The 24614-nt window shown below is 40.1% G+C and overlaps 1 protein-coding gene across 1 annotated transcript; it reads left to right on the forward strand.

Annotated features, from left to right (window-relative positions):
* The first annotated feature begins 6610 nt into the window (after positions 1-6610).
* Positions 6611-13926, forward strand: lrrc32 (leucine rich repeat containing 32). Its single transcript, XM_070843513.1, is given in 4 exon segments — positions 6611-6703; positions 6706-6815; positions 8825-8918; positions 11578-13926. Coding segments are annotated over 4 exon segments (2139 nt in total). The 3' UTR covers positions 13420-13926.
* Positions 13927-24614: the final 10688 nt, after the last annotated feature.

The following is a 24614-nucleotide window of genomic DNA, read 5'->3' on the forward strand; positions in this document are numbered from 1 at the left end:
GAAGAGAGGAAGGAAAGTTGGTGGTCGAGTGAGTTGCATTGTGGGTAACGTAGACACCCACAGATGTTGACAAGAATGAAGAATGTGCTATGCAATCATGGACTGTATAAAAGAAGTGGACGAAGCTTCGAGGTCTGAACGGTGAAGCTGAAGAACCTTAAAGCTGCGTTCTCTCTAACGACCAGCAGGGGGCGACTCCACTTTATGGTCTCAGTCGCTCGTTTATAGTCTTCTTCAGCACAGCAGGACGTTCGTTTAGTAAATTATGGTCCCATTTAGAGGAGAATAGGCTCCACCCACTTCTTTTATACAGTCTGTGTATGCAATGCTAGCACCCTTAATCTGCATGGTGTCTGTCCAGCATTAGCACCTGCAGCTTTTAAGTTATATTTTAACTCCTAACTCCAAAACTTCACATGTAGTTTCTACACAGCTGGTGCAACAGCCACAGTTCATCCCCGCTGTCGGGCGGGTCCATAGTAATCTTGTTTTTTTTTTTTGTTTTTTTTTTCTTGGGGGCGCACACACGTAGAGTTAGATCTCACATCGCCTTCAGTAACTTTGCATGCAGTTGTAACGACACCTACGAACTAAACTCCACCTGGTGCTCCTCAACTAGTCGTAAAGCAGAAGAAGCCGTCTGATGCTGTGTTACTGTGAATGCTTCAGTTCTGGCATGTTGTTGTGGTACCTTTTTTTTTTTTTTAGATAAACCGCCTCAGTAAAGCATGTTTTTTAACCCGTCTGTTGCTCAGTATATTTGTTTTTATTTTAAAATAATGCAGCCCAGGTAGAGTTTTGTGTTCTGCTTCACACTTACAGGCGTTTCTCTGCCCGTGTGATATGAAAGAATAGAAGAAGTTTGCTGCTAGTGGTAACTACCTGGGCAGGTTATTTTTTTGTTCAACATAAACTTTGAGTAATTTTTTGAATTATGCACGATAAAACAAAATGTTATAACTGAGGTGAAATATCTGGTGAGAAATCTGGGAGCTCTCAAATGCTACAAACACTGTCTGCATGCAATTTACTAACACAAAAAAACATTATAATGAAAATATCCATCCTTTTTTCTTGTGTTAAAGCTCTTTGTTTTTCCAGACTTGTGGGCCAAATATAATAGATAAGTTCTTTTCAGATGCTTTTAAGCTTTAAAATGCATTCCAAGTCTCATTTTCTTTTGTCTTGAAGCATTTAAAAAGCCAAATTTATGTTAAAAGTTTGTTTTTGTTTCTGGTTTTCGATGACCTATGAGAATGATATTTGTCTTGCAGCCAGTCTAAATGCCTTCAGCTTCAGCTTGTGATTCCGAATGCAGTAAATTGACCAGTATTTGTATATATTTCTTGCTCATGTAAGATATAGTGCTGTTTACTGTAACTCATTCCAGCGTTGTGTGGCTGTGGATGTCTTTCCAGAGAAGGACAGTAGCTTGCTGTAGAGGTTTAGAAAGATGGCGGCATGCTACATGAGTTCTCTCTCTTTTTTTTTTGTTTTTAAGTCTTAATTATTTGTCACCGTACACTCCAACGCACGCAGCGCCTGCAGGAAGCGTTTAGCCGACTCAAAATGTCTTCAGTTAAACCTTCTTCAGCCAACAGTGTGCACAAAAACACAAAAACGCAAAACCAATGTGACGTCTCTTGAGTTTTAAGGTCGTTGAATGTGAAAGAGATTTGAACAAAAACGGCTCAATTATGAGGTGAAACTGTACGTTCATGTCTACGAGCAACTCCTCTCACATTATAATGTTATACATTTTCCTCAGGAGAATATTAGTTACACATATCCTACTTTTTCTCTGTCGTAAAGTATGGTTGACTGTCTCATTGTGAATGTCACAGGACTAAAAGTCTGTAGCCATAACGTCTGTAAAGCTAATTACACACCTGAAAACACAACCAGTGGCTAGAATAGTTAATTGTCGGATCAATAACGTCAATCAGGACGATAAAAACAACACACACGACATGCATGACGAGTGGTAATGGATCAGAAAGCGTCGTTGTCCACATGTGCTAATGTTAGCATTCAGTCTTAATGTGCCTACGGTTAGCATGCTAACAACGGAGAAAAGCTCACGTTTAGCTCACACGCTATCGTCGTTATGTCGACATGTGAAAGAGTGACTAAGTTAAACCTCTGGATGTCAGCAGAAAGAAGATTTTTGTCTGTTAAAGTGCTTTTTAACATGCTAACACTGGGTGTCTTAGCACAACATGTTAGCATGTAGCATGTTAGCTTAGCGTGTTAGCAGTAGTCTCCAAATCAGAATCAGAATTCCTTTAATAATCCCCAGGGGGAAATTGCTTTTTGTTACACACAGCTCCAAAAGAATAAGAATAAAGTAATGATACAAATAATACCACTACTACTACTACTAATATATAACAACATGTACACTCAGAGTGAGGAGCTGTACTATAGTACATATATATAGAGTAGAGTTTACAGTATTTAGACTAAATAAAGACTAAATAAAGTCGAACCTGGCAGGAATTCAGTCGTCGGGATTCATCCTCTCATCCTGTGGAGACGAATGAATCTTTGCAGCGAATATCAGCAGAAATTCATCCAGAATGTGGGAATATTTGCAATTAATTATAAATAACTGACATGAATGCACGAGTGTTAGCTGTAAGTTGTTTATTTCATGTTCATCTTTAACTTATTTCTCTACATGGAGGCTAAACACCCAGAACACTACATAATTCCATTCATTTAACATTAATATTATTATGTGAGTGATAATTTTGCTTTGAGACTACGCTGTGGCTGAAGAAAATCTTAATTTAATGCATTTTGACTGGACTTTGGCTGTGACACCACACAATGCAGGCTCTGTAGTCTTCCAGATTATGTTTTTCTCTTTAATGTTCAGGTCTTTTCTGTTGCCTTATGTTTGTTTGTTGTTTTTTTTAAAAAATAGTTTGCATGTTTTTCAGTGTATTCACCAAATCGAACAAGAAAACAACCTGTATGATACCTTTTACTGCTGGTCGCTTTGCTCCTACTCGTGACTAGTCGCAGTGTTTAGTGCTGTTGTAGAAATTGTGATGTAAAGTATAGATTATGGAAGATCTCCAATCTGACCAAGCTCAGTGTGTCGGTGTCTTAAAGTTTTGAGCGAATGCAGGTTGCAGAGTTCACTCACTCCGCTCATGACGAGTCTTAAAAGTGCGTGCGTAGTGTTTTTTCGATGGTAAATAGTCGTGTGTTATTTGAGAATTGTTTGGTATGTTATGTTGTAAAATCTGCACTATGTCTTGCATATCAAAGACAACAAATTCCCTGTGATTTTTGTTTTTTTGTTTTTTTGTTTTGGATCATCTCGGAATGACTTTGGCCTCTGTTAACGTCTTTAAAACTGGAATGTTGTACATTTAGTGCCTTTTACATTTCATCAGCTAACTTGAACATCTGCTCCAAAATAGAAAAGATTAAGATTCATTTATTTTCCTTTTATTGTATGTATTTTTTTATACACATAATATCGCCTCTGTATCCACTGTTCAAATTTTATATAAAACCTATTCCTGGCCAATTAGATGTGTGTTTGTCCTCATTAACCGAGAACTTTACTGTTATTTACATTTTTAATTCAAGTTGCCTCTGAAAATGGAAAAGATAAACGCATTAAATCATAAATAACGGTGAAACAAAGATACTGGTAGGCTTTATTTTCACTGTTCGGCCTCCGTTGGTTGTATTTATTTGATGATTTAAACAGCACCCACTTGGTTTTTGCTCATCCTGACTTTGTACAATATCAAATAACTTTGTTTTATCTCTTATGAGCTGCAAGAGGAGTATTTATATTGTATTATTAATTTGAATCTGAAAAGTAAGCCTTAAAATCAACACTGTGGAGTAGAAATTGCTATATTTCCCTTTGAGATGTAGTGGAATAGACCTTTAGAGCTGCATAAAGTACCTCAAATTCACATTTAAAGTGGATTCTGCTATATTTTATAAGCACAGCTTGAAGGGATGCAAGTAATTTCGTGGTATAATGAGAAAAAAGGCTCGTTAATCGCTGCATCACCTGAGTGTGAGCAGCAGGAGGCAGAGTTGATCCATGTGAGCGCTCGGCAGCATCACTCATTTCTATCAGCACACCTCTCCTCCTCCTCCATCATCAAATTACTGACTTGTGTGTTGGAATAGCATCCCGCTGATCTCACTTGAGTCCCTCCCATGAAACAAATATCTGGAAAAAACACACACACACAAAAAACCCTCCACACACCCATCGGTGATTCCTGAAAAGGGAAACAAAAAGTCTGGGAATCCCGGTAGATAAAGGGGGTAATCCCCCAAAGGAGGCGTGCATCATGCTGTGTGCTTTATTTGTAATATGAAGCTGTGAGTGTGTGTGTGTGTGTGTGAGCTGAACATATGACACCAGTGATAAAACATAGGGATGCTGGGAGGGTGAATGTGAAACCTGCTGCTGCTGTAAGAGGACGACGACAACAGGTAAGACCTTTAAACACTTATTATTCTTTTTTTTTTTTATTTTACAGTCATTTATGTTATTTTTCACCTGTTTCTAGCTGCATGTCTCCTACTTGAGTACAAATTTTCACTTCATCCTCCATTTAATTTTGGAAGTATTGTACTTTTTATTTATTTGACAGCTACAGCTTCTCTGGTTTAAGAGTTTTTTTTATATATATATATATTTAATTTAATATTTAATATATTTATTTGATATAAAAACATCAGCGTTTATTCCTCACAGTTGTATTTGTACTTTTTTGTAATCCCAGCTCAAGACCCACTTTCTAGCTTTTTCTGGGCCTTTCAACCACATCATACTATCTTCATCAGCCCAGCAGCTTTTATGAATGCATTCAAAGAGCGAATAAACACTTTTATTTATTTTTTACATTTTTACATTTTTGATAAAAGAAAGGGGAACTTAAAGTCTCCTTTACTAGTTTTTCTGGAGCTTTCAGCCACATTACACTGCCCTCATCAGAATCAGATCTTCATCTTTTTTAACAACATTGTTTTTTTAAAGGAATATAAAACATTTAAAATGATTAATTCAACTGATTACAACATAAAATAACTGATGATAAAAATGAATAAGGGGACATTTTACTGTGTAATGAGAACTTTTAATTTTTCACACTTAGTAATAATATTTCTCTGTATATATTTAAATAAAACGGTATGTTTAGGGCAGGACTATATTGTGAAGAACCAATTGGTCTTCGTGGAATTAATGTTACGTCTGGCTCCAAAACCAAGATGGCGACGGCCATGAAACCAAATTTGAAGCTTCAAAACTTCGGTCCTTAAACCAGTGGGGGGCGTCACGGTGGCTAAATCCACTTCTTTTACACAGTTTAAGCAAGAAAGATAGTCAGTGTGAAAAATTTAAAGATCCAGGAATTTCCCCTGTGGAGCTGGTGGAGCCTAAAACCTGAACTAAAAGGAGAGTAAACATTCATCAGGTGGATTAAAAAAAAAACAAATGAAGGATGTTTTTCTGTGTTGTTTCGGTGCGTAAATAACCAACAGCTGGCTAACATGTTCTACTTTATATGGTGATATTATACAAGTATTGAATTGAATCAATAACTGCAGCTTTAAAAACATTTAGCTGATAAAACTTTCTGCATTTGGACACCTCGATATTTCTGTTTCTCTAAGTAGAAGATCTGAAAACTGAATTTAATTCAATGGTTTTATTGTCATACGCACAGATTAAAACAAGTTTCAGCATACAATGAATTTCTAACTTTGCCCTATGAGCCCCCAAAGCTGTTTAAGACTGAAAGTAAATTAGAAAAGTGTTCGAAAAGACCAGAAATTCACTTTGCAACTGCAGCACCATTTTACATCAGAGCACAAACCTGTGAAAACCTAAAAGTTTCTGTTCAACAGTATGTTCAGTGTGAAATAAATAAATGACGTTTAACTACTTAAAAAGAAAAATAGCCTGTAGCTCATGACACCGCCAAAATAAAAGCTTTTTCACAGTTCATCCTAGCGTTGAGGGAGTCAGAGCTTCAGTGAGCACGTGGACAGTTATCACCAAAGGAGGAGAGAGACTCACTCTTTCACTTTCCCAGCCGGTTGAGGCATTCAGACAGATGACATCTAAAGCTGAGTGTCTATGTGAACTGCTGTTACTCATTATAATTACAGACTTGTTTGTTTACAGTACTGAAAAGGACATGTAAGCCTCCAACACACACAAATGTCTGAAGGGTGGACACATTTCTGGGTGGTTTTTTTTCCAATAAATCAATAACTGCTGCTTCTCGTTCCCTCTGGGTGGACACGTGGAGCATCGACATGCTCCCTCTTTTCAAGCATTTACCCTTAAAAGGCTGCCTTAAGGAATTAAAGATAACAAACATATGGAGAACTATGTTTCATTAAAATGCCCCAAATTCCAAATGGAGATTTGGCGCGTGAGAACATCCAAACAAATCCTGAAGAAATCCTCCAAACTTGAGGATTAATAGAGGGTATTTTTGGTTTGTGGGGGCTGTGTCTCCTTGAAGTGGAGCATAAAACTGGACTTCACAACCCCAACCCCCTTATAAGGCATTTCCCAGAGAGCAGTGGGAGGGGGGAAGAGGGCCGAGCGATGCAGGATATTCTCACAGGATGTGATGGCTGGACAGCAGCCTGAGCCGTGCGATGTGGAGGGAAGAGCCAGCTGAGGGGAGCGTTTGGCTTGTGGCGTTCGCTCGGTTACTATTGATCAGTGAGTGGGTGGGTGTGCGCGCTGAGGATGTGAAATCAACATGGTCAGGAGGCACTGCGAGCGTTAGTCATCAGCTGAAAGTGAGGTAAATGTCTGTTGTCGCTTTGGTTTGGTTTAAAAGAAGCCCTGGACTGGGCTGTGGGAACAGATGCTGCTGGTTGGAGAATGTGTGCATGTTTACAAACTGGAAGAAGTACTTTTGTTTTATTGCTGCACTCAGTGTACAGTGTAAAAAAATACTCCTTCATGAGCAGAAGTCTGCAGAGAAGATTGTACATGAAAAACATGTGATGTTAATACATACATGAGATAAAACCTCTGTGTTTTTAGTACTTTTACTTCTTTCTAAGTACTTTCTCACTTGTACATTATTGGCCTGAAAAGGATTTTGAAAGAAATAGAACTGAACAAGGTGGAAAATCAGCAGTTAACAGGCAGGAAAAGTGTGAAAAATGATGCCAATGCTGGAAACAAGATTTTTGATTACTTATAAAAACTATTTAACTTTGTTAAACAGATGATTTAGAAACTTTTCTTTGCTTTAAATACTCCAATACAGTCACTTCAAATGTGCAGTGAAAGTAAAGAGTATTTGGAAAAATGTACTTTAAGTAAAAAGTCTGTGTAAAAGTCCCCTGTGACTGATACATTATCAATATCATATCTGACATTATTAGATTGTTAGTGCTGATGTGTCTCAGCTACTTTTAAATACTTTATAATCAGCTCTGTCTTCTTCGAAATCAGGGTCACAAGATGGTAATTTTCTTTATACTGCACATATTTTCATTACAGGTAAACTCCAAGTGAAGCACAAATCAATAATATCGACGACCACCGAGCACAGACACTCACACAATAATCACCTGTGAGATAATCAATGGGAGAAGAGTGAAGAAAGTTCATATTTTGTGATAAATGAGATCAATTGAACTAGTTGGAGTTTGTAACTTAAATGAAACCATGTGAGACGTTTAGAGGAAGTGACTGTTAAAAGCTCATAGACGTGTGAAATTTCACAAAACACAGTTTTTATGAGAAAAGAGGTTGGAAACTGTTTTAATCTTTAAGGATGCACCGTATTTAATGAGCCCATCATGTGTTTTAACGTGATAATTTGTGCTGTCAAATAAACGCAGTGGAGTCGAAGTATAAAGTAACTCAGTGGCAGCTTTTTAAAGGGTTTAATGACAACTGCCAACAAATTCACAAGCTTTTCAGCAGCACTCAGTGAATGATGGTGATATTGTGCAGCTACGAGTGCTCTTCATCTGCTCTGCATCTGCTCAGAGCGAACATTTACTCACAAGCAGCACATGAGAGCGCAGAGATTAATGTCTGTAGTGAATGAAAGAGCAGATCCGTGGTTGTGTGAAGGTCTTTCACGAGAGCTTTGGGAGGGTTTTAAATGAGCGCAACTACAATAATGTCACTTTTAACACTAAAGTGAACAGTAGGAGTTTTTACAGAGCAGGAGCTGCTGACTTTTCTGATTTAAAAAAACCTGTTTTTGCTATCTGAAAAGCTTTGTGGCCTCTTTTCTTTTTAAATTTCCACGTCTCTCACTTGCCATTACTGCAGTGCTAATTACTCCCACATTGTCTGCCCTGCAGGGTTGCAGGGTTGCACGCTCTTCTGTTTTCTTCAGGGGAACCTATCAGGAAATATTTTAGCAAGTTTCCGCAAAATAACAAGGCACAGACCTGGTGTCTCGTAAAAAGATGACTCACTACAAAACAATATCTGCTTTTTCTGTTTCAAAACAATAACCTACAGAATTGGTTTACATTTGCTCAGAAGTCACGGAAATCCTTCAGCTTCTTTTGCTTAGTCATTCTCTCTCTCAGTATGAGCAGCTCTGCAGATAAATACAAGACGTAGTACAGTAGAGGAGGCTTTACGTCGCAGCATACGACTAAGAAAAAGCCCCTGATGTATAGCAGGGCATAAATAGCACTGTCATAGGTCCGCATGTCACACAGTAGGTAGGGCCACTTCCCTCTTCCTTCCCTTTTCGAGTCATATCACCTCCAACATGCTTCCTGCGCTCATGTGTTTCTAACTCGTGTGTTCTGGACTCTCCCTGTGCTGCAGCACCATGGCCGCCTTCCAGCTGCTCTTCCCGCTGTTGGTCAGCTGCGTGGCGGCATCCGCACATCCTCCCCGCCACCTCCCTGCATGCCAAGTTGTAAGTAACGCCTGATAAACACACACACACTCACACACACACTCACACATCTAGTGGTGGTTCAACAGTAACAATTTGACATTTAAATCCAGGCACAGTCCTCACATTACCAGTTAAATAAATACTGAATAAATGTGGGTTTGTTCATCAGTCGTTAGTTTATTTTCACGGGTTGCCCACGGCAACTGAGATGAGGCACCCAATCCATCAGGTGCTGGAGGTATTCTCAGCTCGTCTCCAGGCACGAGGTTTATTTGAGAGCTTTCGACCTGAGCAGATCCGGTTTATTCGTCTTAGCTCTTCGCTCTCAGACCCTCAGGCTTTCAGTTCTGTGACAGTGAAACATCATTTGGCTTCACTGGAAGTAGTTTTGCATTCCAGTGCGTGCAGTGTGTCAGGCTGTGACATCCCTTCCTTGGAGTTTCTCTTGAATCATGTTTTAAGTTTTGGCCTCTCGTACAAATTGCAGTTCCTGTTCCAATTATGTAGCATACTGGAAATGTAGCGCGCATCACTTCCTGTGTGCCGGAGCATTTTGGGCACAGGTTGAAACACTGTGTGCAGTGATGGAAAACCACTCAGTGATGTGAGGTGGATAAATCTGGGCAGTCATTTTCTGTCTGATAAAGATAAGATAAGACAAGATGAGATATTCCTTAATTAGTCCCACAATAGAACGTTACAGCAGCAACATTAGAGTGTTCAGGACAAAACAATACAAACATTAAATAATAAATTAGTGATATAAACAGGAGGAGATATAAAATATGTACAGTTTAGACAAGACAGTAGATGATAATGTGAAGAAACAAAGGTCCAGTTGAGTTGGCGACTTAAACCTTTGGCCAGTGGTTCCCACAGGATTTACTTCCGTTCCTCCTCACTCTACATCTTCCTCTGGATCAAAATGAAAGAAATAAGCAGCAAAAATAGACGAAATCCCTGTTAAAGATGCAGTCACATGACTCTGTACACCCCCCCTCCATCTGCATGTGGACCGTGGATTAATTGCAAAGCTTCACCACCGTATTTGAAATACACTTTTACGGCCGCTGGTACCTTTTAAAGTGATTATTCCCTGAACACCGTTGCAGAGTTGCAGACTACAGACTGGAGGCGTGTTGTGTGTTTCAGTTTGATTATTCAACAAAAGCTGCTGTGTGTTCACGTTGAACCCAGACAAATCAGTCAGGAGCAAAGATCAGCTCTGCTTCTCTATTCTGTCTTTTTTTTTTGATGATGATGTGGTCAGAGGCTATTTTTAGTTCACCACCCTGCCCAAAAGAAGAAGAGGTCATTCTGACTTCTGACGTCATTGCACTTTAATTCAACATTTCTTTATTTAAACGTTGGACATCTTAAATGTTGTTTTCGTCAAACAAAACAAAAGCTCCTTTCTTTAAGTGTTCTTTAGGTTCTTTAAGTTATGCATGAAAAGCAACGCTGACCCAAAAAATGATCCAATCAAACCCGTGATCCGATCTGAAGTGAGGTTTTGTGATTGGTTGCGCGGCCGCTGGCGATGACAGCAGTCGTCATGGTGATGCATCGGGCTCTGCTGCACACATGTTTTCCAGGTGGGCAGCAGTCAGAGCCGGATGGACAGACCTGACATGGAAAACAGAACCACCGAGTCTTTTTAGTGCATAATTCCCTCTTTGTTACTTTTCCTCCTCTGCAGGTGAGAGAGACTGTAACTGTGGGGGGAAACTACTTGATTTGTCTAACTCAGACTGCTGAAGACTCATATTACCTTCAGGCTGAACCTCACAGTGCAATTTCTGAACAAAATAAAGATTTATATGTAGGTTTTGTCTCCCATCTCTCACCCTGGAGTCATGCTAGGAAGGAGAGGACTGCTAGTCATTTATTACAGTATTACTGTGACTAATGACACACAGTTATGCTCCACGCAGCAGTGGGTAAATCACCGATCACAGCAGAAGTCAGAGAGAAAAATAATCCTGTTTTTAACGATATGTTCTTAAAAGTACGTCTGATTTGTTCCTCGGTGCCTGAAAACAAATACAAGATGTTTTGCCTTCAAATAGTTCTTGGATAAATCAGTTTGTTTGTTTGTGGCTGGCGTGTAAGCAGCGAGGAATGCCACTTCTACGATACCACAAACATGCCAAGAAGCTAAATGCCTCAGAGAGAAAACACAGGAGGGGGCAGTTTTATGAGCTGTTGTTGAAAAAAAAAAAGGGTGGGGGGGTCTCCGGCCATGTGTTTTCAATTATGAAGTACACTTAATAACTTAAATATTTGAATCTATTAAGGGAAAAGGGGGAGAGCGTGAGGAAAAAGCGTGGGCTTGTGATAAAGGTGTGAGGTCTTTAAGCTGGAAAATCTCTCTTTTAAAGCTGCTATCTTGGTGGAAAAGCTCAAGAATGAGAGCTGCAGCACCGGTCGGTGAATAGCAGTTAAGTTTCTGAATAAATTCGAAGAGAAACGTCCGTCGTAAAAAGTTTCTTTTCATTAGAGCAGCTCACCATCATAAGCCTCAGAGGGCTGTGTCGCTGCCAAGATGATGCCGTAGATACTCTGACTCATAAATCCACGGACGCTTTAATAAACACTGTGTCTGTATTGTCTCATGGTGAGGCTATCTGGCAGCGTGCCGACATAATCAGACTTGTGTGTTTGTCTTTGTTCTCAGGTCCAGATGGATGTGTTTTGCAGCGATCTGAGCCTCAGAAGCGCCCCAGACGACCTTCCTCGTGGCGTCCAAATGCTGGACCTGTCCCGCAACCAGGTGCAAAATCTCACCCGGGAAACTCTAGCGTACCACACCGGCTTCCATCATCTGAATCTGCACTCTAACAAGATCCACTTCATCCAGCCGGGGCTCTTCAAAGACATGACTGATCTGAAGGTCCTGGATCTGTCCAGGAATCATTTGAATGTTTTTGCTCTCTCCAAAATCAACATTGGGCCTCTTACAGCTGTACAGTCACTTGATCTTTCGAGCAACGGGCTGTACACAGGAATGTCTGACTATTTCCTGGCTGATTCTCCGTCGCTGGCAAACCTTTCACTCAACAGCAACAGCATCACCAAAATAGCACAAAATGCTTTCAGTGGAGCCTTGTCCCTGACGAAAATCAGCCTCCACAATAACGTCATCTTGGAGATCGAAGACGGAGCTTTCGACTCCCTGGATCGTCTGACTGAACTTGATTTGTCCAAGAACTCAATCACGTGCATCACAGACTTCAATCTGCTTAATTTAAAAGTGCTCAATCTGAGCAAGAACAGCATGGAGGGTTTCCAAAGCACGAGACCAGCAGAACTGTATAAACTTCTCTATCTTGATCTGAGTGAAAACAAAATGCCGTACTTTCCTCTTCTGCCGAGGAACAACATCCTCGAACACCTGGACGTTTCACGAAACCAACTCCAGAGCGTCAACGTCGAAGGGAATCCTGAAAAAGAGACGGGTGTTTTCTTTCATTACCTGAGATACCTGGACATGAGTTACAACCAGCTGAAAAACATACCGGAGTACTTTTTTTACTGTATGGGATCACTTCAGGTCCTGAACGTGAGCAATAACTGTATCAGCTCGTTCTCTATCACCAATGAAAGCCTTCTACAGACGGTGAAGATCGTCGATCTCAGCTATAACGCGCTGCAGAGTCTCACGTTTGGGGAAAACACTCTGCCGTCGTTGGAGGAGCTTTTCTTGCAAGGAAATGAGCTCAGCACTTTGGACCACCAAATATTTCAAAGACTTCCAAGCATCAAACACCTGCAGCTGCAGCAGAACAATCTGAAAATCTGCGCCTCCGACCAAAACCACCAGGATCCTCCAGACTGTGTTTCCTTCTCTTCCGTACCGAACCTGCAGTTCCTGTACCTCTCCGATAACAACCTGAGGACTCTACCTGCGAAGGCGTTTGCCGACACCCCTCTGAAAGTCCTGGACTTATCCCTGAACCCGGGCTTGGACATGGACAAAGACGCCCTCTCTGGTCTGGAGCGTTCCCTGGTTCACCTCCTCCTGCGGGAAAACAACCTTTCCAGTCTAAACACAGATCTGTCCTCGCTGCGGAGCCTCAAACACGTAGACCTGTCCACCAACCAGTTGACCACTCTGCCCACGTGGAACAAAGAGTCCTCCATCGAGTCCCTAAACCTGCAGAACAACAACCTGGTGACGCTGGAGTACAGCACCATGCTCACTCTGGAGCACTCGCTGAAAACCCTCTACATGGGCTCCAACCCTCTGAGCTGCTGCAGCAACCTCGGCTTCCTCCACATGGTGCAGCGCTCGGCGGTGGTTGTCCCCGACATCGAGACTGTGACCTGCGTTCACGAGGAGCATCTGGAGCCGGTCAATATCGAGAAGGTGACCGAGGAGATGTGTCACAAACCGGGCATTAAGAACTATGTTATTGCCATTGTGGTGATGGCGTTAGTTGTGATGATCGTGCTGGGGCTGCTGGTTAAGTGTTTCCACTCGAGGAAACGAAAGCACAACCGAAGCTTCAATGCATAATGTGAATGGACAGATGTAGGAATATTATATATGAGACAACTTTTTGGGGGGTTCACCCAAAGGAAAACACGAGTGTCGTGTCCGTGATGCCGCCCAGAGTCTTCTGAAGGAACAATTTTGAAGCCTTAATTTTGGGTTTGCCACTACCAGCTGTGCTACTAGAGCGACTGAAAGGAGAATAGGCCCGAGTGAAGCCGAGATGGGACGTGCAAGAAGCACTGTGATAACGGCCGACTCGAGAAACCCCGTGCCACAATATCTCCAAAATGAAGACAATACAATAGACTTTTGAAACCAGAACTATTTGTGGAAAGTATTTTCTCCTTGTACTATGACTTCAAAAGAGAAGTTAGGACTTTTTAAATGGACTTTTCATTTCAGGAACTGCAACTTAAAAGCCTGGCTTGGTTTTTAACATCAAGTCACATGCTAACCATCGGTTTATTGAATGTAAAAGGAAATATTTCCACACTAAAGCTCTTCAGCACTGTCGAGCATTTTACTCTAGAAGGACCAGACTGAGATGTTGAAAAATATTTTAACTTTATGGACTGTAAGCTTATTTTCTTTCTTGGTGAAAGTTAACAGAGAAGATTGATATCACTGTTGTGTCTGTATGCTAAATATGACTCTATGGGCAGCAGCTAATTAGCTTAGCTTAGCATAAAGATTTGAAACAGCTGGGGGAGACAGCTAGCTTAGCTCTGTCCAAAGGACACCTCCAAACCTCAATGATTAACATGTTAAATCTTGTTTGTTTGATAATAAAATGCACAAGATATGATGAGTTTTGTGGACAATAGCTAAGCTAGCTGTTTCCATCCGTTTCCAGTCTTTATGCTAAGCTAAACCAAGCTAACCAGCTGCCATCTGTAGCTTCATATTTACCGAAAAAGACACGAGATTCTCATTTAAGTTTCAGAATGAAAGCGAATGAGCATATTTGAAGGTTAAATGAAGGTTTCCCTGCACTCAGTGACATTCAGTGTAAGACTATCTGAGGGTGGGATTTTCCTTTAAGCTAAAAATAAAGACACAACACTACAAAAGGTCATGGAACAAAATGCTCTATTCATGGTCGATGAAGTGTGATCAGATGAAGTATCTGTGAAGATAAAGCCATCCCTTTACCCTTTTAAGTAGTTTGCACTTTAAACGTCCCTTTATTTGTGTGATTGTATCTTGTATCTGTGATTGTTGACACTAAGAAATACATTTTATTTCCTTCTAATTATACAAACTAACCTGGACATTTTAAACAGCAGGCTATGTTTTCTGTAGTCTATTAATTCCAGGTCAGCGGTGCTCCACTTGGACGCAATGTCTGTTAAAATCGACATGAAAATGTCTCAGTACCCTGTAGGGATGTTGAAGTTGATAGCTGGACTAAGCACTGAAATTAATAACTGTGATTTAGAAGTACAATATGCATACTGTTTGTTTTTTTTAAATAAATAAAGACATGAATATGAAATCCAGTGCTGTAATGCAGTGTGGGCTACACTGGGATCCACTTTCATACAACCTAGCTTGCTCCTAAAGTAATAATAATAATGATAATGATAATAATAATAATAATAATAATAATATTTGGCTACGAAGTCAAGCTCATTTGTAACTTTTCTCATCCTGTGATGTTATTTTGGAAGCAATATTTTTTACCGGATTCATTTTTTTACACTTTTACACTGTGTGAGGCATCATTTGTGTCCTTTCTCCTCATTATGAAGTAAAATTATATTTCACACTGTATATAACATAATGTTTAGAGTGTTTGTGAGGAGTTTGGCCAGTTTTCTGTAGTTAGACACACAGGATTTTAGCTAATTTGATGGTCGTAGCTTTCTTGAAGAGAGAAGATTGCGTCAGTACATCCAATATGAATTAGCTTAGCTTAGTTTAGCTTAGCACAAATTAGCCAAAGTATAAATTTGTGTGTTTGATGCTTCCAGTCTTTGTGCTAAGCTAAGCTAAGCTAAGCTAAGTGTCTATTTAGACGATTTATCTCTCTGCAAGACAGAAAATAAACCCATTTCTCAAAATGTCGAACTGTTCCTTTAAGCACGCTATCATAGTACAATAAAACGCAACCTAACGATAGTGAATGAGATAAAACTGAATGTAGTTTTCTGATATTTGTCTCTTGATTATTAAGAAAAAACACTTTTCTGTGCCTCAAACTGTTTAATGAAGTTATATATATTATTTAATTCTGTATTGTTTGTTATTTGATGTGCAACTGAAATGAGCAGATAAGGGCTGAATATTTATTATTAACACTAATGTCCATAATGATTGATACACATAATAAAATATTCGTTCACCACTTGAATGCCACAGAGTCTATATTCAAAGCGTCCAACGATGACATTTTCTTTTTAGTTAATCATTTAAAAAGTCAGTTGACATCTTTGAATGTCGACAGAAAATCCAAAGATAATCAGTTTCATAGGAGATAAAACAGAGAAAAGCAGCAAATTCTCACATTTGAGAGGCTGAATTTTGCTTTAAAATGATTTAAACAATAAATCCATTATTGAAATAATTGCAGATTAACTTTCTGTGCATTCACTAATTGATTTATTGGATAATTATTGCAACTTAACTTCCGAAAAAAAAGGCCGAAGTGAACTCCGAAACACAGATGCAAATGATGTTTTATTTGAAATTTGCAGATTCAGATATAAAAACAACAAAATATAACCAACAAATGAAATTGTGAGGCTGATGTCAGCAGGCTGACTGTCCAGTGGCCTCCTGCGGCGCTTCATTTATCTTAAGACAATGTAATAATACAGTTTAAAGGAATAGTCACACATTTTAAGAGTTCAAAGCTGGGGTCGTGTAGTATCAGTTTCAACAACTTTTCAACAGTTTGTGTCATATATGTTGTGTTTTTGTGCACGTTCCCTGCCTTCACTCCCTTCCCCCCACTCTGTCTGTGTGGGTGTCCTCTCATGGCTGATCGACGAGACACACCTGCTGCTCATCACCCTCATCATCTACTCTGCTATATAACCGGACCTGTGTCTTCGCTCTGATGCCAGATTGTTCCGTCAACTCGGTGAAGACAACAGTGCCGCTCAGTTTGATTTCTCTTGTGACTTTTTGTGAAACTTTGATGCCTAAACATTTAGTCTCTTCCTGACTCCTCGTCCATCAGCTTGTCCACCTGCCTGCCAGTGACTCGTTTCCTCGTCTCTGCTTTTTGTTCATTTAATAAATCCTTAAAATAAAACAGTAAAACAAGCTAAGACTTGAAATTAAGAGAAATAAAGTGATGAAAATGAAGAATAAAGTCGATAAGAGACTCTCTGTCACTGTTACACTTGATGAGGCTTTTATTTTGACAGCTTTCTCCGGCCTGTGTTTTTCCATTTGGATGGAGGCTTTAAGATTGAGAAAGTGCTGCTCAGCATGAGGAGCGTTACTGTACATTAACTGTCTAACGAAAGCCGTGTGACTCAGACCCTCCTCCCCCATCCTCCCCCCGGGGAGAGACAAACACATCCACAGAAGCTAATCTGCTGTCCGGGGTGGTACAGGAAGTTGCGTCTGTTTTACTTCAGACGGGGGGAAAAAACCCTCAATCTCACGGATGCTCAGCCAAACATTCACACAGAAAGAGCTCTTACTTTAATAACGAAGCGTCACGTTGGGTCACATTTGTGTTTGTGTTTGATTTAAACGCCGCCCTGAATCACATGAGAAGCTCTTTAAACACCGTCAAGTGTTTATGCTGTGTAACTTGAACTCTGAAGAAGCTCCTCCAGGCTGCAAAGCAAGTGTTTGCTTAAATACTAACTGATGTTTCGTCTATATATTTTTGTTCTGGTGGAATAGAGGACTCAACAGTGAGGCTCCAGCTGCTGTTTCACCAGATCAGCCTGCAGTCGGTCTGCTTGGATTTATTATAGAGAATTTGCTTATTTAACTGAGGCTCCGTGTGCAGCCACAGGAAACCCCAGAGGTCGTCTGCAGCCTTTTTATCTCCTATCTGGAGCTGTCTAGACCGTGTTTATGTGGGTGACAGTTGTGTTTGCTCGCTGTTTTAATGAACAAGAGCAGCTTGCTACATAACTGATGAGCTGAAGAGAAGCGCACAGACAAAAGAAGTATTATTACTTATAATATTATCTATAACAACTTTATTTATACCTTATGATTACTGATTTTATACATTTTGCAACTTTCATAATCAGAAAGAGCTTGAAATGTTTTTGATGAAATAATGAGAATAAACAGATAACATTGTGGACAAGAAATCTTCACGATATGTTTCTCACAAATAATAATAACATAATAATTAAACAGCTCATAGTGAAGATAAAATAACTAAATAATTAAGAAAAGACCTTCAGGATCTGTGTGTTACTTTATTGTGTTTACTTGATAACTTCAGGTATTTTAGGCAGGTTTTAGATTATTAACACAAATTATAGATCAACTAATAAATCATAGTGTGTTATTATAGGTTGAGTTTCCAGCAGTATATAAACTAAAGATTATAACACTAATCATAATGCAGTAATATAATATATGTGATTGTTTTAATATTTAGATTTTTACCTGCGATTTTATGCATTTATTTATTTTACATGTAAGAAAAGTATCATGTCATCAACAATGTTATCTATTTATTTCCATTATTATTTTATTCTTATTATATTTCCCTTGTAGTAAACATCATGTTAATCTTACTGTTAATCTTGTTACTTTTGAAGTCTTTCTCATGTGATCAATATTGGAAGCTCCTGGTGGCTCATGATGTGACTTAAGCTTTCTGTTTCCTGGAGTCTGGAAAAGACCGAAGACGTGACGGGTTAAAATGTGTTTTCTGAAAGGCTTAAAATCAACACACACCTCTAAAATCTTAATATAGTATAGTTAGACATTCATAAACAAGAAATTTGAAGAAAAAAATCCATATATCTTTATCAGTATAATCACTTCAATGCCATAAAACTTCCTGAAAAGTCAGATTTTGTGTTTATCATCACTAGAAAGTCCAGGAAGTCTCTGAACAGGACAGAAGGACTGAAACACATCTCACACGTGGTGCTTTACAGACAGATTTCCCCAAAACAGGACAGAAATGATTTAGTTTTATTGTCATGCTAATACTTTATTACTTTAAGTAAGTAAGTATTCTTCCACAGTGGCTTTCTCGGCTCCAGGAAAGTGATCTGGGAGGTCAAATGCGACGCAACTCTATTTATTTTCCCAGCGAGGGATCACCTCAAAAACAGAAACAGCCGGTAGTGGACGCTCCTCTTCCTCGGGGAGAGGAGGGGTCATGACCGTCGATCAGACTTCAGATCTGTCTACGTGCAGGCAAAATGCTGCTGCAGCTTTCAAAGACAAAACAAAGCATCACGGTTTCCTCTCAGAGTCTTTTCCTGCTTTGCTCTCTTGTTTATGGGACGAGCGGAGATAGAATCAGAGGAGGCCGACGGGAAGTATTTGTGGCTCCTTAATTGGAAGCAGACCTCAGTCACTTTTCCTCTCCTCTGTGACCGGCCTTTGAGTCACGCAGGAATATCAACCTGTGTTTATCACAGTTTAGTCACGCTGAGATCAAAAAACCTTTGACCAGAACGTGTGGCTTAGTCACACCAGACACAAACACTCTGGGAAAAGAAAGTGAGAAGACGGAGAAAACAAGTTTTCTGCTGCACCTGCTGTGACAAACAAAGGTCTGACAAACATCTTGGCCTGTTGGTTTCATGAAATGTTTGTTAAAAGCCTCAGTGATTGATAGATCGATCAGTTATTATAATTGTATACACCAATACACCGTCAGAATACATAGAAATAAAACACATTAACATTAAGAATCTAATTCTTCTGCTCCAGAACACAAACTGTAATGTCTGCAAGGAGTAAACAGATGTATTGATCATAACAAGATGGAGACTGAGTGTATGTTAACAGTAATGGAGGGCATAATATTATTAATTGATCGTTTAAAGTACAAAACACATCCAGTATCCTATAATTCTCTCTTATCTTTGGTGGTTTCCAGCCAGAAAGTTTTGATTTTATGGGTCCAGGTTTTCAGTTTTTGACATTTGGAGCAGTGAATATCTATAAATCTCACTGCTATCGTATATTCTCCTGAATCTACCTCTGTAGTTTTCCTCACATTCAATCAATCAATCAATCATTCAATCAATCATAATCTATATACAGTAGCGCCAATTCATAACCGTGTTATCTCAAGACGTTTTCCATAAAGAGGAGGTCAAGTCCAAACTCTTTAATTAAGAGAGAGACCCGACGTGGCATGGGAAGAGCAGTAACAGACAGATAGATCCTTCATTCATCCTCTAGCAGACATTCAGGTGTCCGTTAGCTCCCACAGACAACTGACAAACAGTAAAATGGACAAATGATAAATAACAAAAGTCAGAGAAACCAGTACAAAAGTGAGCACACTTGCAGATTGTTAAAAAAAACTGAATAAAAAAGCTGATGTGAAATATAGATAAATAAGGAAAATGCTTTGGGGAAGTTATCTCTTGTCATTAAGACTGATCCAACCACCATGTAAAGAACCTGATGTTACACCAGATTAGCATATTAGCATGCTAGCATGAGCTAATCATCACTAAAGAACTGGAAAAGTTGACGACGCTCGACGAAAGGTCGCAGGACCAACAAACTCTTGAGAACACATCATCTGGGAAATCTGGTGGTGAAATCTGTGCAAAGAGTTTAAAATCTGGATTAAAGTGTCGGACCAACAGATCGCCCTCCCTGCAGAGACGCTCCACCGGCACGACTACAGGAGGAAAATATTCTGCTCTTAGTCGTGAGTCAAACATTTCTTTGTGTGGGAGTTTCACTGGAGGAAGCTGAACTCATTGCCTCAGTATCTTGGCTACAGGGAGACAGTTGTATCCTGCAACAGAAATCTAAGAGACAAATATCTCAAAATCTGGACAAATAAAACCAAAACTACCTGCTTCATCCCACCAGAGGTAACTCAGAACAGCTGCTTTTTCTTTTGGATCAACAGGACCAGTAAACATCCAGGTTACCTTCTAAGAGAAATATTCACAATCCTGTCAAAGTGCAGCTCAAACCTTCGTTGTATAAACTCTTCAGCATGTTCATGGACAATAAAATGGGCCGTTTGGCATGATGTTGTGTTTACCACACAGCCACAGGTCCAAGATCTTAACTCAAACAGCTTAACTCGAAACTGAATCAACCTGGACTCTCAAACACAATGTTCTTGGATAGACCTCAAAGCAATTAGGGTTAAATGTGCCTTCTTTCTTTTGCAGAAACAGCAGATGCAGGATGTATGATACCATTGTCCTGAGTGTGTGTCCTGTTTGCACTTTGGGTCTGCTGCCCTCCTCGACGTTTCCACACACACACACACTTGAAGCACGACAGCTGTGCAACAACTAGAGATGCAACAACAACAACAACCGACAGTTTAATGGAGAAAACACGTAGAATTAAGTGTGCCGGCAAACTCTGACCTTTCCCATGGTCCTCGGCGATAAATCGGGATATTGAGCGTTGTGTGGGAGCAGTGGGATTACTGTGGATGAATAATAGGATGCTGTCTGCTCTCAGTTTGCCAGTCAGTGAGCCTGGAGATCATGGAGCAAGGCACAGCCAATCACACACACACACACAGGTCAAACATGCAGATCTGCCTCCACTGAGATACTCCCCAAGACGGTTTCCTGACTTGAAACAGATGGAAATACGACTGAATCATCATAACGCACTAGTTTACATTGGCATTGTCTGGTTAGGTGTCGTATGAATGCTGCAGTACCTTTTTTAGGTCAGCCGGTCCACCACCAGGAGGTTTGCATTTGTGGTTTTGAGTGAAATGTCTCAATTTTTGCACAGACATTCACGTCCTCCTTAAGATCCCATCATTTTTCATCTCGCGTCATCACCAGGTCTGTATTTTATGACCACAATACACAACATTCAGCTGTACTTTGAGTTTAGTGCCACATGTTAGCAACATCAGCATGTGAGCTTAAAGCTTTGCTCTGCCTGTACAAATAACAAATTGATCCAAATATACAACATGGTCCAACTCCACAGTTCGTCTGCACTCAACGGAGCATTTTAGCCTCTTGTTTTGGCACAATTTTCCTGTTTTGCTTCACTCCCACTGCTCTCATCAACCTTGTAAAAGCCTCCTGTGCTGCTGCTCAGCTTTTCACAGCTGACGGGCAAAAAGGAGCATCTAGTGGCTAAAGAGACATTTTTTTTGAGTTGGTGGAGACCAAAATCAGAGCTAAAAGAGGCAGAAACACGATTCAAAGTGAGTGTTCGTGTTTCTCTGCGTCTGCTGGGTGTGTAAATAATAAACATGATCGCCATATCAACGTTATCAGGTGATAATATGTCAGTGTTAATGTTCCCCAAAGTGGCAGAAATACACAAATAGATAAATTAAAAATCAGTCAGTGCAGGTTTAGATGATCTCCGACAGCGTAGTGACCAAGTCCTACACTTTAGCGCCTACTAGCTGCTTACTGCGGTGAAACTGTGTAGCCGTGCACTCGTTTAATTCTACGATTGTCCACACAATACTAAGAGCATAATCAGACACTGATACGCCCCCTAGAGCTCAGGAGGCACATTACACACACAAGACAGCCAACTATACGACTCCTGTGGACTGAATTAAGCCACTTTAACTCAACAGGGAACCTTTTCTCAGCTGATCCACTCTTCAAGTTTAAGATTGTGGGTTTTGTTTTTACACTAAACCACAATGATTTCTTTCACGGTGAACAATTACTGTGGCTCGTTGTGTGTAATCAAGCTCCTGTGGAGAAACATTTCCTGATAGTTTTGTGGTGTATAGACTATTGTTTAACCAATTGTTTCTAGACAAGAGTGAGTAGGACTGAAGGACTAAGCCTGGACTCACCCTGAGTAACAGACAGAAAAGGGAAATCAAGTAAAGTCAAGCTGCAGGAATGCTGCTCTGGCCCCCATGATAAATGATAAATGACGTTGGAGGAAACTCCAAGCCGGCGTGTTACACCCATAATCTTTCCTACAGGGTTCAACAGACTTTAATTGTTAACAACAATGCAAACAGACAACCAAACACTGTGTATCTCTGTGTGTATTCCAAGGGAGAGTCTCATTCATCCATCTAATGTCTTCTGTCTAAGTAAAGGGCAGCTGGACTTCTTCAGTTTTTGGGATGTTTCTAAACTTATCTGAAAGGTTTCATGTGATGATGACGGACTGACGAAGCTTTAAACAAAATAGTTCTGCCTCTGCTCACATCTCCTGTATGAATAAATCCTGCATGTGTGGATCTTTGGGACAATGTGTGATTAGAAATACACAATAACAACAGGGGGGAAAAAACAAACACTTGTTGATGCCATTGTTTCCCAGCTAACAAACTCCCAGCAGTTTACTTCTGCACCCCTCCTGCGAAATGGACTTCAGGCATTTGAACTTTGGTGCCGTCTCCTCTTGTATCACGTCACTGTTTATTACTCACAGACGCACCAGTTCCTCCTCAGTTCTGTGGAGCCATGCGTGGTCTGTGACGTTTTCTCTTGAGGGTATTAGTGTTGCAATCATTCACATAAAGACAGTTATTATTGTAGTTATTCGAAGAATGAATGCACGGACGTCAGCCTGTTGGTTTCAGACATACATCTATTACTGGATGTAGGTTTTCTGCTGTTTGAGGTCTCATATTATGCAAAACACACTTTTTAATGTCTTTTCAACATAAATTAGTGTCTACAAACCCCCAAACTACGACAAAACACTGTTCTTTCTCTTTTTCTCCTGCTCCATGTTTCAGTAAATGTTTTGGTCCCACTTGTGATGCCTAATGTGTTTCCCATAGATGTATGCGTGTATAGATGTGAAATGAGGCGTTTTGCAGGGATTGTGACTCTCAAAAAATAAAAATAAAAATAGAACGTTGCATCTAGAAAGAGGGTGAGAAGAGCAGCAAGCACAGTGTGGAGAAAAACTTTTTGTTTTTTGAGCATTACAGCATGTAAACATATTCTAGCATGACGCCTAAATACAAAGTCTAATTTTGTCTAATTTAACAACCACACGTTGTATTAGCATGTTATCTTAGCATGAATCTCCACACAGGGATCGTCCTGTTAGCCTGTTAGGATTCAAAATTCCTACAAATATTTCGATTATTTCTCACTGAAGAGAGGATTTAAACTAGTTTTTCCTCCTGAAAACAGGGGTGATGTGTCTACTGTTCCTTGTAGTTGTTTCTCGGTCAGGTGAGTCAGCAGAGCAGGATAAACTGTGCTCCCCTGTGGGACTTTGGCAACATTATCCAAGCAGGGGTGCAGGGTGGAGGGACGGTAAGCCAGCACGCCTCTAAACAGAGCCACATGTCTCCAGGTTGAGGCCAACCAATCGGACTGTGCAGGCAGGATGTGAGCCCCCGGGAGCCCGGCGGATCACTTTCAACATGAGAGGGAAAAGCGCCCGTGTGGGGCTGAGCTCTACCAGGGAGTGCGCATTAAGGCTTTTACAAGTGTGCAGAGCCAACAGAAAAACCTCTAACACTGCAGCACAGGTCCAATAAACATGAAACTTGGCTCAAACTCTCATTATAACGCAGGAAATATGTTTTTACGTGTGCCAGGAGGGGCCACTATAAATTCCAGCAACAATTTTTGGCTGCATGTGCAGATTTCAGGCCGAGTGTGTGTGTAGGAAGTGTAAATAACGGTTGTACGCGGCCTCGTAACACCCTGTAAAAGCTGATATGTGTGGTTTGAAGATATGAATATGTTGTGGTTCAAGAGTCGGGCAGCAATGAAACCTGTAAAGTGGAGAAATCACAGGTTTGATACCAAAAACGGCGAAGAAGTTGTATTGTCAGAGATTAAAATGTGTCACATATTCTATCAATTACTGTTTTTTATAATAAAACTTAAACTTAAACTCTTAAACTCTGTTCGTACTATTTAGTATTTCAGAAAAAGACGTCCAGATACATGTATGTCACATGCAACATGTCCTACTACATCATTTAGCAGTAACTTCTTAGGCTGTTCTGACCCAAGAAGAAGACACGTCACATGGTCTGAGGTGCAGAGAGTCGACCGCAGTATTTGGTGGAAAAACGTCAAATGTTTTGTTTCTTTAAGGAAACCAATTATTCATCAATATTCAAAATTTTGCGCAAACGTTGA

Source organism: Pempheris klunzingeri, chromosome 14 (genome assembly GCF_042242105.1).
Source record: "Pempheris klunzingeri isolate RE-2024b chromosome 14, fPemKlu1.hap1, whole genome shotgun sequence".
In the NCBI taxonomy this organism is placed as follows: domain Eukaryota; kingdom Metazoa; phylum Chordata; class Actinopteri; order Acropomatiformes; family Pempheridae; genus Pempheris; species Pempheris klunzingeri.